This window comes from Perognathus longimembris, chromosome 10 (genome assembly GCF_023159225.1).
Source record: "Perognathus longimembris pacificus isolate PPM17 chromosome 10, ASM2315922v1, whole genome shotgun sequence".
NCBI classification, from domain to species: Eukaryota; Metazoa; Chordata; class Mammalia; order Rodentia; family Heteromyidae; genus Perognathus; species Perognathus longimembris.
The window spans coordinates 32,324,345-32,341,566 of NC_063170.1; the positions used below are offsets into that span (position 1 = coordinate 32,324,345).

A 17,222-nucleotide genomic window follows, 5' to 3' on the forward strand; every position below is an offset into this window, starting at 1 on the left:
CTGGATTAAGGAAGCCCTGAGTTTCTTTTTCCTAGAGGCGAACCTGACTCTTCTGCTTCTGAAGAATAGTCTTCATCACTGTCCTCTTCCTCCTCTTCATAATCATCTTCTGAAGGATTGAAAGTCTCATCTTCCATCTCAGACTCTGAATCCATATCTTCACCATCACTCCCCTAATGCATTCCAAAGAACAGAATGTAACTTTAAAAAACAAAGCAAAACATATTCATCTGACCAAATTAGTGAATAAATTTAACCTATTTTAGTACACCCAAACCAAAATCAAAATGACCTCATTGGTCAAGATATAAAATGACTCATACAGCTGGGTACTAGTGACTCATGACAATAAGCCTATCTACTCAAGAGGTTAAGATCCAGAGGACTAGAGTGACAAGGCAGGTAGAAGGCATGGCCCAAGTGGTAGATTAACAGTTTAACAAGCCAAAAAGTGGGAGACCTTAATACTAGGCAAGAAAAAAAAATGCCTAAAACTACTGACAATTTGGGAGTTATTAGATCCTTAAACACTGTTAGATCTTTAACATCTAATTCATCTCTCCTGGAAAATTAATGACACACTTTGTAATAGACAATGCAAAGTTGGGAGGACCCGTTTTTACTTATTTTTTCTAATATGCCCTAAATTATTATTTTTTTCCATATGAAAAGAAACTTTCATAGTTTCAAAATTAACTTTGTTAATGGCTACCAAGGCCCAATTCATCATTTATCTACAAAAATAAACTGGAAAAACAATACTAAGCTGTGTTCACAGTTTCTCTTAGTTGGTCTGGTTTATTATTTTTTTGTTATTTGAAAGTGAAAACAAAGAGGCTGGGAATGTGGCTTAGCAGCAGAGTGCTTGTCTAGCATGCATGAAGTACTGGGTTTAATTCCTCAGCACCATATAAACAGAAAAAGACAGAAGTGGCGCTGTGGCTCAAGTGGTAGAGTGCTAGCCTTGAGCAAAAGGAAGCCAGGGACAGTGCTCAGGCCCTAAGATCAAGCCCCAGGACTGGCAAAAGGAAAAAGAGAAAGTGAAAGAAAGAAAAGCCATGAAACAAAGTATGGAGATCTATCAGGAAATGGGCTCCAAAGAGGTGTCTCTGGTTTGGTCTTTTATATGGGACTTACATACCCTTAATTGCCCAGACTGTAGCAGGCAACATTGTAGAACAAAAAAAGAAACCCCTACTCACGTACCTCACCCTCAGGCTCCAAGAAAGACCAGCCACCTTGCTCGAAGAAACCCTCAGGGTCATCAACAATTGTCTTCATGATTTTAGTCCAGTTGAGGGACTGCACTCCTTCTGTGTACTTTAGGTCACAGGAACTATAGTGATATGAAATGAGATCTCAATGCCATCTATGTTTTCTAATAATCTCTACTACCAACTTGATTATTAGCATCTTTGAAAAGCAGATCATTCTGTAGGTAGAGCAAATAGTCTTCACACTATGGCACCAGAGCATGCCCAAAGACTGATATATCTGATTTAACCCTCATAACACCCCAGATGAAGTATTTTTCCTTCATCAAATCTGAGCTCATCCTCTCCCCATCTCCAATCTTGTTTACCCCAATTCTGGTCTTTATCATGAGTAGTCTTGAAATGTAAACAGGTCTGTGATTCTCATGTCAGATCTTATTATTTATACTATTATTAAGAAACAGGAATCATTTCCACTGGCCCTAGCTTCCTCTCTTTTCCTATGTCTTTTTCTATGATGGAAGATCTATAAAGATCGAGGTACATTTTTCTCTCTTTTTTTGTTTTGCCTGTCCTGGGCTTGAGATCAGGGCCTGGGCTGCTTTTACTCAAGGCTAGCACTCTGACAACTGAGCCACAGTGTCAGTTCCAGCTTTTTCTGCTTATGTGGTTGAGGAATCGAACCCATGGCTTCATGCATGCTAGGCAAACACTCTACCACTAAGCCACATTCAGAGCCCCAGGCACATTTTTCTAAAGATGTTCAAAACTTTTTCGGGGCTGGGGATAGCCTAGTGGCAAGAGTGCCTGCCTCGGATACACGAGGCCCTAGGTTCGATTCCCCAGCACCACATATACAGAAAACGGCCAGAAGCGGCGCTGTGGCTCAAGTGGCAGAGTGCTAGCCTTGAGCTGGAAGAAGCCAGGGACAGTGCTCAGGCCCTGAGTCCAAGGCCCAGGACTGGCCAAAAAAACAAAAAAACAAAAAAAACTTTTATTGAAGACTGCTAAATTACTATGGGTGACTAAGGAGACAGATGGACAAAATGACAACAGTAAGAGTAAACATAAAACTAGCAAAAACAAGACACGAGATTCAAAGGTATCTATCTACTTCAGGCAATATGGTACAATAAAACTCCTTCTAGCCATAATGGAGTAACCAAAGACCATTCCATCTTAAACAATTAGGCAAACAAAAAAGGAAACAATAGTTTCCAGATACTGGATAAAAAAGCAGAGTAACATTGTAATCCTTGAAATATGGAAACCAAGGATTTGCAATCCTAGCAGGAAGAACAATGCTAAAGGAATATCAATACCAAACTTCAAACTATTAAAAAGCTGTAGTAATAAAAATAATAGGCCTGAAGACCAATGAATGGACTAGAATAGAAGATGCAGAAATGATCTCGCAGACCTATAGCCACTTAATATTTGACAAGGGAGCCAAAAACACAGAACGGAATAATAAGTCTCCTTCAGCAAATGGTGCTGCAGAATTGACAATATGTGTGCAGAAAACAGAAGCTAGATTGTTATATGTCACCGTGCACCAGAACCAACTCCAAATGGATCAAAGACCTCAATGTATGGACAGTAACCTTGAAACTATAACAGGAAGGAACAGGGAAACATACAAGAAGGGCTAGGGCTCCTTGGCAAGGGTCTATTATTTCTAAGTAAAGATCCTGAATCAAAGAAAGACTGGATAAATGGGAGTGCATCAAACAGAGTTTCTGCAAGGCAAAGGCCATAGCTAAAAAGAATGCCCACAGAATGGGAGATCTTTACTAGCTATGCATCAGACAAGGCCTCATAGCTAAAATATACTTAGGAGCTCAAAAAAGTAAGCCCCCTCCCCCCAAAAAACCCAATCAAATGCTCAAAGAAACAACAACCCAACGGATAAAAGGGCTAAAGACACAGAATTCTCAGCAGTAAGAATGACCAACAGACACATGAAGAGATGCTCAACATCTTTGACCATAAAAAGACAAGCAATTCAAAACAACATTGAGATTCCACCTCACCCCAATTAGAATGGCCATTATCAAGAAAACTAACAATGACAGATGCTGGCAGGGATGTGGCCATAGGAAGGATACTACATTATTGAGAATGTGAACTTGTACAACCACTCTAGAAAGCAGTATTGGGGGGGGGGGGGGAGGAACCTTAAAAGACTAAATAAACAGAGTTTCACTATGACCTAGAATCCCACTTCTGGGCATTTATCCAACTGGCCACCTACCAGGCCACACTAAAGCTACCAGCACAATCTTGTTCACTACAGCATTATTTACCATAGCCAAGGCATCAACCCAGATACCTCTCAATGGAACAAGAAAATGTGGTCTCTGTACATACGGAATTCTATGCTTCTATCTAGAAAGAATAATAATACCCCATTCGTAAGGAACAGACTTAGGGCTGGGGATATGGCCTAGTGGCAAAGAGTGCTTACCTTGTATACATGAAGCCCTGGGTTCAATTCCTCAGCACCACATATACAGAAAATGGCCAGAAGTGGCACTGTAGCTCAAGTGGCAGAGTGCTAGCCTTGAGCAAAAAGAAGCCAGGGGCAGTGATCAGGCCCTGAGTCCAAGGCCAAGCACTGGCACAAAAAAAAAAAAAAAAAAAAAAAAAAAAAAAAGTGAGAAGAAAAAAAGGAAAAAAAAAGATGCTTATTGAAATGAACTCCAAGAAAGAAATGGAAACAAGAGGTTTTTTTAATTTTCCTTTTTGTGTTTTCTCCTGCTTTCCCCCCTTTGTTGCTTTTTTTTTTTTTTTAATTTTTGTGCTTTTTGTAAGTTTATCTGATTCGGGGGAGGGTAAGTGGAACACAGAAATGGTGGGACAAAGATAAACTAATGCAACAGTGATACTCACTAGACACTGTTGAAAACGAACTATACAACTTGGGGTGGTGGGTTAGGAGGGAAAATACTGGGAGAGAACTAAGTGGAAGAGGTGACACGATTCAAAAAGAAATGTACTTATTACCTGACAATGTAACTGCAGCCCCCCTTTTTACATCACTCTTATAATAATTTTTTTAAAAGGATCTGATTAATAGCAGTCTCATTTTCTGTGTGGAATCAGTTCATAAGCTGCTATGTAAAGAGAACTCAACCAGAGCGTGATGATTTTTAGGAGCTGATGATAGAGGTTTGAATTTGGGCTGAGACACCCAGTTTGTGCAGGCAGAATACCAGAGTAGAAAGATACATAGTTCTAGAAAACTGAAAAAGGGTCCCTTTACAATCTGACTGAAAACTCATCTATATTCACAATGGGAAACTAGGAGTGGGCAAAGAGCATGGGACAGCATGATGCTAAGACCATTCCCAGATCATTGCCATAGAAAATCCAAAAAAACATGGGGCATGAGGCACAGTCCTCAGAAGAGTTATTATATCAGTAGAGAGATCAATCAGTTCTAGATTATAAGGCTATTCTATACTCAGACTAATGACATCTAAGACCAAGCTTTGAGATCAAAGAATTCAGTATGGATCTGCATCCATTTTCTGTATCCTATAATAAAATCCAGCTCTTAAAATTATGTAACAAGGGCTGGGAATGTGGCTTAGTGGTAGAGTGCTTGCTTATTACCATGCATGGAGCCCTGGGTTCGATCCCTCAGTACCACATAAACAGAAAAAGCTGGAAGCAGCACTGTGGCTCAAGTGGTAGAGTGCTAACCTTGAGCAAAAGCAGCTCAGGGACAGTGCCCAGGCCCTAAGTTCAAGCCTCAGAACTAGCCCCCCGCCCCCAATACACACACACACACACACACACACACACCCCACAAAATATAGCATGTGCAAGTACAATGTTTGGCAATGAATCACAAATTATCAAGTATATAGAGAAGTGGAGAGAGAAAAAGTACCACTACCAACCCTTAACCAACAGAGACAGAAAAATGTTAACACTATTACAAACATGCTTTACATGTTGAATGAAGAGGGAAACTAGAACATGTTAAAAGAACCAAAAATATTTTCAGCTGGGCGCTGATGGCTTATAATTGTAGCTACTTGGGGGGCTGAGATCTGAGGATTATGAATTGAATCCAGCCTGGGCAGAAAGCCCCTGTGAGACTAACCCACTCAACAACTAGAAGTGGAGCTATGGCTCAAAGTGGTAGGATGCTACTAGCCTTGAGCAAAAGAGTTCAAGGACAGAGCCCAGGCCCTGAGTTCAAGCCCTACCACTGACAAAAGAAAAGTATTTTCATAGTCTCAGTGTAATGAGATGTGAGGGTAAGCTGAAGCTAAGGAAACAGTAAACATATTTGAATAATGGCCAAAATATTTCAATATGTGAAAAAGTAAGTAGTTCAATTAACATCAAGGAGAATAAGCACAAAGCTATGTTAAAGCCCGTAATAACAAAAGTGCTAAAAACCAATGAATTACAAACTGTAAATAAATCAGCCTGAGGAAAAATGGACAAGGAAGCAAAGAGTAATAGATGTCTCATCAAAAACTTCAATCAGAAGACAGCTATGCTCCATTTTTGAAGTACTAATAAGACTCAGAACATTAATCATATATCCAGCAAAAACACTTTTCCAAATAAAAGTGAAATAAGGAAGTATCAAAATCTATTGCGAGGAAACCTAAATCTCAAGTGCTAAAGTAAATGTATCAGGCAGAAGGAAACCTAGAGCATATGGAAGCTTGGAAGTACAACGGAATGTAAGTATATCAACAAATTTAAAGATGCCTCTTATTACATAAATGATTAACTGTAATGCATAATACATTCAAAGTAAAATATGTGGAAAAAGGAGAAATGGAAGCTTAAGAGCTTTACCTTACTATATGAAGCAGAATACAAGGTAAGTTAAGATGTAAATGTAAACTTTAAAACAATCACTGGGAATGGGAAATGAGCTGGGAATGTGGCTTAGCGGTAGAGTGCTTGCCTAGCATGCACGACACCCTGGGTTAGATTCCTCAGCACCACATAAACAGAAAAAGCTGGAAGTGGCACTGTGGCTCAAGTGGTAGAGTGCTAGCATTGAGCAAAAAAAAGCTAAGGGAAATGCCTAGGCCCTGAGTTCAAGCCTCAGAACTAGCAACAACAAAAAAGCATTGTAAAACAAAACAAAGGCAGAGGTAGATTAGTACAAAGATACTCTCAAAGGAGAGGAATACAGAGCAAGGTAGCAACAAGTAGATGGGAAAGACAGAAAGCAAATGGCTAGAGGGTGGGTTTAAATCAACTATAATTAAGTACATTAAATGCAAATAGTCTATATTCCATCTATCTAAACAGCATGTATTTCTCAAAATGAGTCAACCCCCCCCCCCCAAAGATGTGCCTTATGCAAGTAACACATCTTAAACATAAAAGGTGGAGGTTGAGAATGTGGCTCAGTGGTAGTGCCTACTAGCACATGGTCGTAGGTTTGAACCTTAGCACCACAAACTAAAAGTATTGAGGGTGGTCAGACACTGGTGGTTCATACCAGTAATCCTAGCTACTCAGAAGGCTGAGATCTGAGAATCATGGTTTGAAGCCAGCTTAGGCAGTGAAACCTTTAAGACTCTAATCTCCAATAACTACCCAAAAAAGCTGAAGTGGAGCTGTTGTGGCTGGAGTGGTAGAGCCTAGCCTTAAGTACAAAAGCTCAGGGACAGCACCCAAGCCCTGAGTTCAAGCCCCATAACTGGCACAAAAAAGTGTTGAGGGCAGAAGAGGGAAGGACAAATGGAAGCATGAAATGAAGTATGTTTGAAGAACACTGTGAGCAGTGTTCATTGTGAGACTCTCTTACATGTGCCATGCAAATACTGATGATAACACAACTGGAAATCTATAGTAATACCATAGAGAGTAGGTTTTGAAATAAGGAATGAAGGTTAAATGTTTTGTAGGATTTCTACAGAATGAAATACCTTTAGACAGTAGCCAAGTCTACGCACAAAATCCATCCATCCATCCATCCATCCATCCATCCATCCATCCATCCATCCATCCATCCATCCATCTATCCATCTTGCCAGTCCTGGAGCTTGAACTCAGGGCCTGAGCACTGTCCCTGGCTTCTTTTTGCTCAAGGCTAGCACTCTACCACTTGAGCTACAGCACTACTTCTGGCTTTTTCTACATATGTGGTGCTGAGGAATTGAACCCAAGGTTTCATGTATATGAGGCAAGCACTCTACCACTAGGCCATATTTCCAGCCTAACTACATTTTATATACACCTTTTATATACAGAACTTCAAAGTATTATATAGGACAATTTTAGTGTTGCATGCATTTCTGACTATCACATCAGGTCAGATGTGCAATTTTCCACTTGTGGAATCTTTTTTTTTTGGTCAGTCCTGGGCCTTGGACTCAGGGCCTGAGCACTGTCCCTGGCTTCTTCCCGCTCAAGGCTAGCACTCCGCCACTTGAGCCACAGCGCCGCTTCTGGCCATTTTCTGTATATGTGGTGCTGGGGCATCGAACCTAGGGCCTCGCAGCCACTCTTGCCACTAGGCTATATCCCCAGCCCACACTTGTGGAATCTTAATGACAATCAAAACCAGCCAGGTTTTTGATTAGTTATACTCAACCTGTATTACTAGTGACAAGGAAGATTTTTATAAAGTAATGAAAGTGAAGCTAGGCTGTATGTGCTTGCCTATAATCCTTGCACTGAGAACATGAAAATGATCACAAGTTCAAGGCCAACTAGGGCTATACTAAGAGAACTTGTTTCAAAAAAAAAAATAAGACCACAAACAAAATCCAAGTGATGAACATGCACATAGGTAATAAACTTCAAAATTTATGCAAGAAAACATGTTGAAGTATAACAATAAGAAATAATTGTAAGCACAAGATTTTTCCTGTGTGCCAGAAACAGGGCTTGAACTCAGGACCTGGGTACTGTTCATGAGCTTTTCTGCTTAAGGCTAGTGCCCTACCATTTGAGCCACAGTACTACTTTTGGCTTTTTGTTGGTTAGTTGGAGATTAGAGTCTTAGTGACTTTGCTGCAGTGGCTGGCTTCAAACTACAATAATCAGTTCTCAGCTTCCTCAGTAAGCTACTGTGACACTTGGCTTTGAACTGTTTTTTATTCTAATTGGTAGAAAAAAGGAGGTAAGAGCCGAGTACCAAGTGGGAGAGAAAGAAAAACTTCAAGTTACTTCAACTATATCAGATTTAAAAGAACAAAACAAAACAAAAGGCAGGGGCTTGATATATTGTTGCTTGGGCTGGCCCCAAGTCTCCTCAGTAGTGAATACTACACATACTACAGTACTATGACACCAATAGATACCATGTGTAAAATAAAAATTTCAAGTAGGGTTTATGGAATTAAATGAGCAGATTTACTTACTTCAACCATTCCTTGATAGGGTCAAGAGAGGCTACAGGAATGGCATTAATCATTGTTACTTTCTTGCTGTAGTCTTTGTAGACAATGACCATATCAAAGTTCTTTAGGTGAAACTGGACCCTCTCAAAATGGATCAATTCTACTTCATCCAAGGTCACTACAAAAGGTGGCTGTCAGATAGAAACCAGATCATTATCAAGTAAACATCTGCCACAAAACACTAGGGCTTTGAATATCTAAATCACTACTCAAAGGAAAATTACGCTTTTTTTGGAAAGCAGATAGCACTTGGATACTAAGAACCTTTGCAAAATTACCTACATGATTTAAAAAAATCTTCCCTCAAAGAGAATACTTTCAAGATACAAATCAAAACAAACAAACAAACACCAAGACACTTTGAAAAAGCCATTTGTTCAATGATTTTTTTTTTTTTTTTTTTTGGTTGTGGGGCTTGAGCTCAGGGCCTGGGCACTGTCCATGAGCTTTATCCTCTCAAGGCCACTACTTCCAGTTTTCTGGTGGTTCACTGAAGAGTCTCACAGTTTCCTGCCCGGGTTGGCTTTGAACCATGATCCTCAGATATCAGCCTCCTTAGCAGCTAGGATTATAGGCGTGAGCCACCAGTGCCCAGCTCAATGACCTTTTTGAAGTATAAACAAAGTATTGAATATGAACATCAGATTAATTAGGATCATAACATCTGCCCTCCTGTTTTTTCTCTAATAATTTCTTATTAAAGAGTAAAAGGGTTGAAGGTATAGATATGGGAGAGCTAATCTCTGCATCCAACCTCCAGTACATAAATTATAAAAGCAAAAAGAAGCCAGAAATACTCACCCATTCTGTAGCATTTACCAGTGCACTACTAGTGGGCTGAAGAAGACAGGTACTTCTATAGGGAGCTCCATTAAATCTTAAAAAGAAAAATTCAAAAGAATGGATTTTTTAGAAACGGAAGTACAATTGCCACAACAAACATCTTCCCTCTGCCCATGCCAAACACAGCCCCATCAGGTCCACTGGGGCTCATCTCCAAGAAAAGCAAACCTCTTTAGTCTTAGAGACTTGCACAAACCTTTAACATTTTCAAGAAGGAACAGATGCTTTTAAGAATATTATTCGTAGGAGAAAAAAAGGGTGCAATGTCATTAAAGTAGTATAGAATGGGAAAATTCCTGTCAAAAAGATACATTACCCCAAGTCCCTAAATGGCACTTCAAATTCCAGTTCCTCCTTTGTTAGAGCCTCTACTTTTTCAATGAAATTTTTAAAGGCTGTTTTCAGTTTGTGCCTCATTTCTCTTTCCATCTGTAGATAAAAAATAATATCTACAGTTATATTACTTGTTAATAGTACTTCCATCAAAAAGTCATAAGTGCTATAGTTATCATTTCTTGTAAGTATAATACTCATGGGTATAACCACCAAGGTGGATCTACAAACCTAAGTCTAATTCATAGGCCATGTTGTACTTCTATAATATTACAGCAGCTATCTGCACAAACAGATTCAATATTATAAAAATTAATTCCTGTCTTCGGGTGGTTACACCTTTGGAATCCCAGCTAGTTGGGAGACGGAGGTATAAGGATCTTAAGTTTTAGGGCAGCCTGGGAAAAATATGTGGCTCCCATATCTATCTTCAATTGGTTGCATCATTACTGCTAGAAAGCACCCTGACTTTTTTTTTGGAAAGTTTTTTTTTTTTGCCAGTCCTGGGCCCTGGCTTGTTTGCTCAAGGCCACTTGAGCCGCAGCACCACTTCTGGCCGTTTTCTATATATGTGGTGCTGGGGAATCAAACCCAGGGCTTCATGTATACGAGGCAAGCTCTCTTGCCACTAGGCCATATTCCCAGCCCCTTTTGGAAAGTTTTAACAAGGATTTATTTCAGTATAATAAGAGAAAGATTACAGGAAAAATATAGAAAAAGTAGAAAAAAATGTATGTTAAAGACTCAAAATTGTGATTTCTCTCTACAGCTTTCCTATTTTCTAAGCTGGGAGAATATACATCTGACTGACTTTTTTTTGCATGCAAAGATAGATGTTGGAGAAACAGCCCCAAGAGCAGCTGTCAATAGGCTGGCAATTCATGTTTTCTTTCTTCTAGAGCAGATGCAAAATCTGATTTTATTTTGTAACCAGAAACCTTCAAAGATGTGGGGAGCAGGGCTGGGGATATGGCCTAGTGGCAAGAGTGCTTGTCTCGTATACATGAGGCCCTGGGTTCAATTCCCCAGCACCACTTAGATAGAAAATGGCCAGAAGTGGCGCTGTGGCTCAAGTGGCAGAGTGCTAGCCTTGAGCAAAAAGAAGCCAGGGACAGTGCTGTGCTCAGGCCCTGAGTCCAAGCCCCAGGACTGGCAAAAAAAAAAAAAAAAAAAAAAAAGATGTGGGGAGCAGTATCTTAAGCAATAGTGAGTGGTGTGTTCACTAGAAAAACTTGAAATTTTGGTTCTTCTTAACAGATATGCTTCTAGAGAAGGAGACAAGGAACTTAATCCTAAGAAGGGTTGGGAATAGATCCAGGTCACAAATAAAGGAGCTCCCTTTGAGGTGGTGAAAAGGAAGGTAATGTGCAGAGCTCAAACCATGACCAATCAAACAAAATGCTGGTTTTTGGAATGCATTTGAAAAAAAAAAAAACAATAAATAGGAGTATTTGCCACATATCCTTAAAAAAAAGCAACTCAAATGGTAGAGTGCTTGCCTAGTGTGTGAGATTCTTGTTCAATCTCTAGTTCTGCAAAAAACCCAACCAACCAGTCAACTAACTATCCAATCAAGCTTAGATTTTGACCTAATCCTACTTATTACCCAGGAAACACAGTGCTAAGTATCTCAGACCTGTTCAGCATAGAGATCATCTCGGTCATGCATATGCTGATGCTTCCCCAAATCAGTGGTGATCTCTCCTACTTCTGTGTAAAACTGCACATCTGTGTGCCGTTTCTTTCCAAACATGATTGCGTTCTGATAGAATAAAGCAGAAAAAACATGAAAGTCTAAAGACATAGGCTACCTAATATACAGTTAGGATACGATACAAAACATGGATTTAAAAATCAACCATCCATAGAGCATCTGGCTAATAGTAAACACAAGGCCATCAATTCAAACTCCTGTACCACCCTTCCTCCAAACTGAATTGTTCAGCTCAATGAAGATGTGGAATTATTTTGTATTATGTATTAGTATATATTTCAAGAGCACCTTTAATTATTGTTTATATAGAGTAAGGAATTTCATGATAGCATTTGGGCACTGATGACTTAATGTAATCCTAACTCCTTAATAAGAGGCTGAGATCTGAGGATCAGTTTGCAGCCAGCCTGGTCAGAAAAGTCCATGAGGGGCTGGGAATATGGCCTAGTGGCAAGAGTGCTTGCCTCGTATACATGAGGCCCTAGGTTCGATTCCCCAGCACCACATATACAGAAAATGGCCAGAAGTGGCGCTATGGCTCAAGTGGCAGAGTGCTAGCCTTGAGCAAGAAGCAGCCAGGGACAGTGCTCAGGCCCTGAGTCCAAGCCCCAGGACTGCCCCCCCCCAAAAAAAAAGAAAAGTCCATGAGACTCTTATCTCCAATAAACTACTCAGAAAAAGTCGGAAGTGGTACTGCGGCTCAAGTGGTAGAATGCTAGCCACGAGCACAAATAGGCTCAAAGACAGTGCCCAGATCTAAGTTCAAGCCCTAGGACCAGGGAGGGAGAATTCCAACCATTCTTGGTGCCATCATAAATAATAATAGTTAATAATGGAAAAGAATATGCTTTTACACTTGAAGCTAATGCTCTTATCATTTGAGCGATAACTCCACTTCTAGCTTTTTGGTGGTTGACTGGAGGTAAGAATGCCTAGACTTTTCTCTCCAAGCTGGCTTCAAATCGCAGTCCTCGCAGCTCTTACTCAGATTTCAGCCTCCTGAACAGCTAAGATTACAGAAGCCACCAGCACCTGGATATTAAAAAATCTTAATGATTTTGTGATAGATGGTGTTTTTCATAATTATTTTATATAAAAGTTGAGAAAAATCAAGGTTTTTTGCTCAAGAACTCAATCATATACAGTTAAGTAGAAATTTCACCTTGAGGTGAAAGTGCAGGACAATAATCATTTCTCCATCACAGGGCTGGAACAAAGCATGCTTAATATTATTGTATAGAATATCCACTTTGTCTCCTCGAACAGATGTGAAGCGGAAACCTGGGGAGAAGAAAATAGTTAATACTAAGTAGCATCATTAGGCTAGGTCAAAGGCACAGTATTTCTTCTAATGAATTTGACCAGGGTCAGAAGAAACACCAACTGTATAGAGCTCCTTCTAGTCATTCAGCACTGTCATAGTACACCATCTGATATAATAAGCGGGGCCCTGAAGAGAGAAGTCAGGTACATGAGATATCATTTGTACCTACCATTGACATGGGCCTCTAGTGAGCCTTGCATCCTCTTTTGGGCAATGTTTGGGCGGATGTACAGATCTTTTAGTTTGGGATTACTCCGGTTTAGATTGATCACTAGTGAGTCTTGTTTCACAATACCCTAGAGCAGTAAGAAAGTTAATGTGAGTGTTCATATATCCTTACATGTATCCCGCAAACGTGTCTTTTTTGTGCAAGGTGTTTTGTCTGTGTTCAAGCTCACCTCCTTTTCTTTCTCTTCTGCTTCTCGTGTCTTATAACGTTTCTGTACTTCTTTTATAATTCGGAAAGCATTCTGAAGGTTCAAGGCTGGTACTGTCTGTTCCCCAGGAGCCTTCATATTTGAAGCACGGTATGTACTGTAAAAAAAAAAAAGGGAAGCATTTACTGAACTTACCAAGAGGAGATGAGATGACCTGTACCCACTACTGAAGTTTATAACTGTCCTTATGTCTCTTAGAAAAAAACATACCACTAAATGTAAGAATGCTTGGAAAGCTGAACAAAACAATCTCCCTTTCTTCCTTATTAAATGGAGAATATTATAAATAGCTAAGATACTGGGGTAAAAAAAACCCACTTATTTTTCAAATTTTGCATAATATCACTATTCTATTCCATTCCATGAAGAAAAAATAATCTAACATGGCACACCTTTTATTTTGCAAAATAAATATAGGGAATATACACTATTTTCATTGGACCTTACCTTAGGGTCCACCCACCAAACAGTTACAAGTCAGAGGGTAATCCTAAACGAGTGCTCCTCAGGAGGCTTTGCCATTTATTATATAGTCTGAAGAATAGAGAATGGCATGCTTCTGAAATTACTAATCCAGCCAGCAAAGATTTGGGGACAACTTTTCCAGGAACTCACATTTCCTTGACAAAGGTGGCTTCAGGGTTAGGAAAGATGTTGCCCTCATTCCTGCCCAGAGCACTGCCCGGGCAGTAGAAGTTGATTCGTAAATAAGTATAATCTCCTTCCACGGACATACTTATATTCTGTTCAAAGAAAGAGAAAGCACACAAAAATAAGTCTTTTTCCACATAGGTTAGTATTCATAAAAGTTCTATTTTTAAGAGTTTAATTTATAAGTGTATTTTTGAAATTTGATCAAATGCCTATTTCGCAACAGAATTGCTGAATTCTCCAAGTATGTGGTGCCACACAACTCCAGACTCATGTTTAAATAAAATTTAAGCAAAGAGAGGCAAGGTGTCTCCTAAGTAGTTGAGCTTCTTACCAACTGAAAACTGGAAGAGAAAGAAAATGAGAGCAGGAGATATAATAAAAAAGACATCAGTAAACTGGGAAGTGTACAGAAGGAGCAGAGTAGGAGAGATGATTCAGATTATTTATAGTAAGCACAACTGGCATTTTATAATTTGGATGAAACTTGATGAAATCAACATAGTACCTTGATTGTGGCAATGTGAAAAGGTGTTGCAATGCCAAACACTGGCATTATTACAGTTTCATATTTCTTATCAATATAGATCTTCATTTCCCGAATATGTGGTTCCTTAGGCATCAGAGATGGGTTTTTATAGGACACATTAGATTTGCGAGCTCTGGAGTAGGATTAAAAAAAAAGAGGGGGGGAAGGATCAGATGGGATGAAGTAGAATGATGAAAAGGGTAACTCAGATCAGGAAGGACTGGACACTCTGATGGTATATTAAACTATAACTAACTGAGCAACCTTCTGAAATTGAGAAAACTAAAAAAAGATTCTGATGGTCACACAAAAGCTGAAGACAAATCTCACCACTCAATGTTAACTCTTACTTCTGAATTTGCTGCTCTCCCTTCTGTTCAGTCAGTCGCCTCTTTGCTTCTTCATTGAGTTGAGCTGCCAATTCTTTCTGATGTGCTCTTCGCTTCTCTTCTGCAGTCATCTCATTCTAGTGAATGGAGAACCCAAGTTATCAGAACATATAGATCATGACAGATAAGAGAGAAAGTAATTTGAAGCACTAAACTGACTCGGGTTCTTTCTGTGAGCAGTGCTGCCCGAGAACCTCTTCCCAAAAGATCCTCTGCTTCATCTTTCTCTTCCTCTTCCTCTTCATCATCTTCATTCTGTGGGAAAAAGTCATCATCAAATTATTTAGTTTTGTTAAAATCTTGTGAAATGTCTTCACCATAGTTAAATTTCAATTCCACTTATTTTTATTTTTCCTACCTTTAGAAAAATCCCCACATTCTTTACTTTTTTCTTGACAGAAGTAAGAACTGTGGCTGGGCCATCCTAGAATAAAAAGGACATAGACATCAAGTTTAAACAAACCACTTTCCCATTTCTGAGGGGGAGAGAGGCCTTACTAGGGGGATTGAACCCAGCGCCTTGAGCTCACTAGTCTGGTATAATACAACTGACCTTCACCATTTTTCATTGGCTATTTTTAGACAGGGTCTCTCCTCCCTTCATGTGAGCTACACTACCAATGACAGGCACTTATTATAGGCTTCCCATAATCACTAGGTTCATACTACTGCACCCAGTTAACAAACAAGAAGGTGTCTTGAGATTTTTTTTCTGCCCAGGCTGGCCTGGCAAGTAGGTAGGATTCTAAGTGTGATCTACCAGCTTTTATTTTTTAGCATAGTACATAGCTGTGTATAATCTCAATCTTTTGGATTTGAAAACAAATAAATTTAGCTTTTATCCTCTAGTCTAACATTAAGAACTATAAGAAATTAACTGTATTAACCACTGTACCACCAATGCTACTTTTCAATTAGTAATTCTAATTTGGAAAGTAACATTTGGGCAGCTTGTGTTGGATTTGAAGCCTGGCTACTTCCTAGCTCAGTAAAATCTAGTATGTTATTAAACTGGTAACCAGCAAAATAGGCAAACGTTTAGAGACATATAAAGTTGTTGCACAGGCCTGCAGGCAAGGAAGAAATAGGAGTATTGCTACTGAGTTTAAGGGTTTCTTTCTGAGGTGTAGAAGAAGTGATTAAATTATAAATGCCTGTGAATATAGAAAATTACTAAATTGCTGGGCACCAGTGGCTCATGCCTATAATTCTAGCTACTTAGGAGGCAGAGATTTGAGAATCCTGGTTCAAAGCCAGCCCAGGCAGGAAAGTCTATGAGACACTTATCTCCAATGAACCACCAGAAAAGGAGAAGTGGTGCTGTGGTTCAAAGTGGTAGAGCACTAGCTTTGAGTGAAAAAGCTCAGGGACGGTGACCATGCCCTGAGTTCAAGCCCTACAACTGCCAAAAATAAAATGAAGCAACTAAATTGTATGCAAAAACTATCCATCATGGATGAATTATATGGTACATGAACTCTAGCTCAATAAAGATGTCATTAAAAAATTAGTTCCATTGGGGCTTGGAATGTGGCCTAGAGGTAGAGTGCTTGCCTCCCATTAATGAAGTCCTGGGTTCGACTCTCAGCACCATATATAAAGAAAAAGCAGGAGGTGGCACTGTGGCTCAAGTGGTAGAGTGCTAGACTTGAGCAAAATGAAGCCAAGGACTGTGCCCAGCCCTGAGTTCAAGCCCCAGGACTGGGGGAAAAAAAAGTTCCATTATTTGAATTCCTGATAATACCAAGTTTTAACAGCTTGATTTAATCCATTGTTTTATGCCTGGGCTACAATCTCTAGTTGCATTTTATCAGTCTATCTTATTGACTACTCCCCCTAAAAAAAAGACAAAAATACCCCATAGAGTCCAAAATGTAGTTAAAAATCAATTCATGAACACAGAACACACCTCATCAACAAGCACTGTGTCACCAATGAACAGAGCATAGGTTTTCTCTTCTGGCTTTTTCCCTTCCTTGTTAGTCAAGTCTGAGAATCCTAAATTGATGCTGAAAACCATTCCTAAAACAGCAAAACAGGAATCAGTCTGATGGAGAAGAATCCAAGTTAAAACAGAAAAGGAAAGCCAAAGGGAATCACTAGAAAACATTTATTTACGGCATGTATGTTAAACTTACCTTTCTTTAGTTTGTACTGATTTTTACTATTGATTACTAGAGAACCTTCACGGAATTCAATTCCCATTCCAAATCTGAAAAGAGAAATGTCAGCAACAGGCTATATGATCTCACATGAGTCAAATGTAATACACTGATTTCCATTTTCAAGATAAAAACAGGCAAACATGTTGAAGTCAGTTAAGCAGAGGTTCCAAACATGAAAGATAGTACCTAGCTTCTAAATGTTATATAATCTCATGTTGAAAAAATAATT

General features: G+C 39.4%; 1 protein-coding gene across 1 annotated transcript in view; it reads right to left on the minus strand.

Annotated features, from left to right (window-relative positions):
* Positions 1-17,222, minus strand: part of Supt16h (SPT16 homolog, facilitates chromatin remodeling subunit) — a 42,902-nt gene that overhangs the window by 2,362 nt on the left and 23,318 nt on the right. Inside the window, exons 9-24 of the mRNA XM_048355757.1 lie at positions 16,967-17,040; positions 16,738-16,850; positions 15,187-15,252; positions 14,988-15,083; positions 14,790-14,905; positions 14,419-14,572; positions 13,875-14,002; positions 13,221-13,356; positions 12,992-13,118; positions 12,661-12,779; positions 11,421-11,546; positions 9,768-9,880; positions 9,410-9,485; positions 8,570-8,739; positions 1,207-1,336; positions 44-173 (exon numbers count right to left, since the gene is read on the minus strand). Coding sequence (XP_048211714.1) covers positions 44-173; positions 1,207-1,336; positions 8,570-8,739; positions 9,410-9,485; positions 9,768-9,880; positions 11,421-11,546; positions 12,661-12,779; positions 12,992-13,118; positions 13,221-13,356; positions 13,875-14,002; positions 14,419-14,572; positions 14,790-14,905; positions 14,988-15,083; positions 15,187-15,252; positions 16,738-16,850; positions 16,967-17,040 — 1,874 coding nt within the window. The remainder of the gene's footprint in view (positions 1-43; positions 174-1,206; positions 1,337-8,569; positions 8,740-9,409; positions 9,486-9,767; positions 9,881-11,420; positions 11,547-12,660; positions 12,780-12,991; positions 13,119-13,220; positions 13,357-13,874; positions 14,003-14,418; positions 14,573-14,789; positions 14,906-14,987; positions 15,084-15,186; positions 15,253-16,737; positions 16,851-16,966; positions 17,041-17,222) is intronic.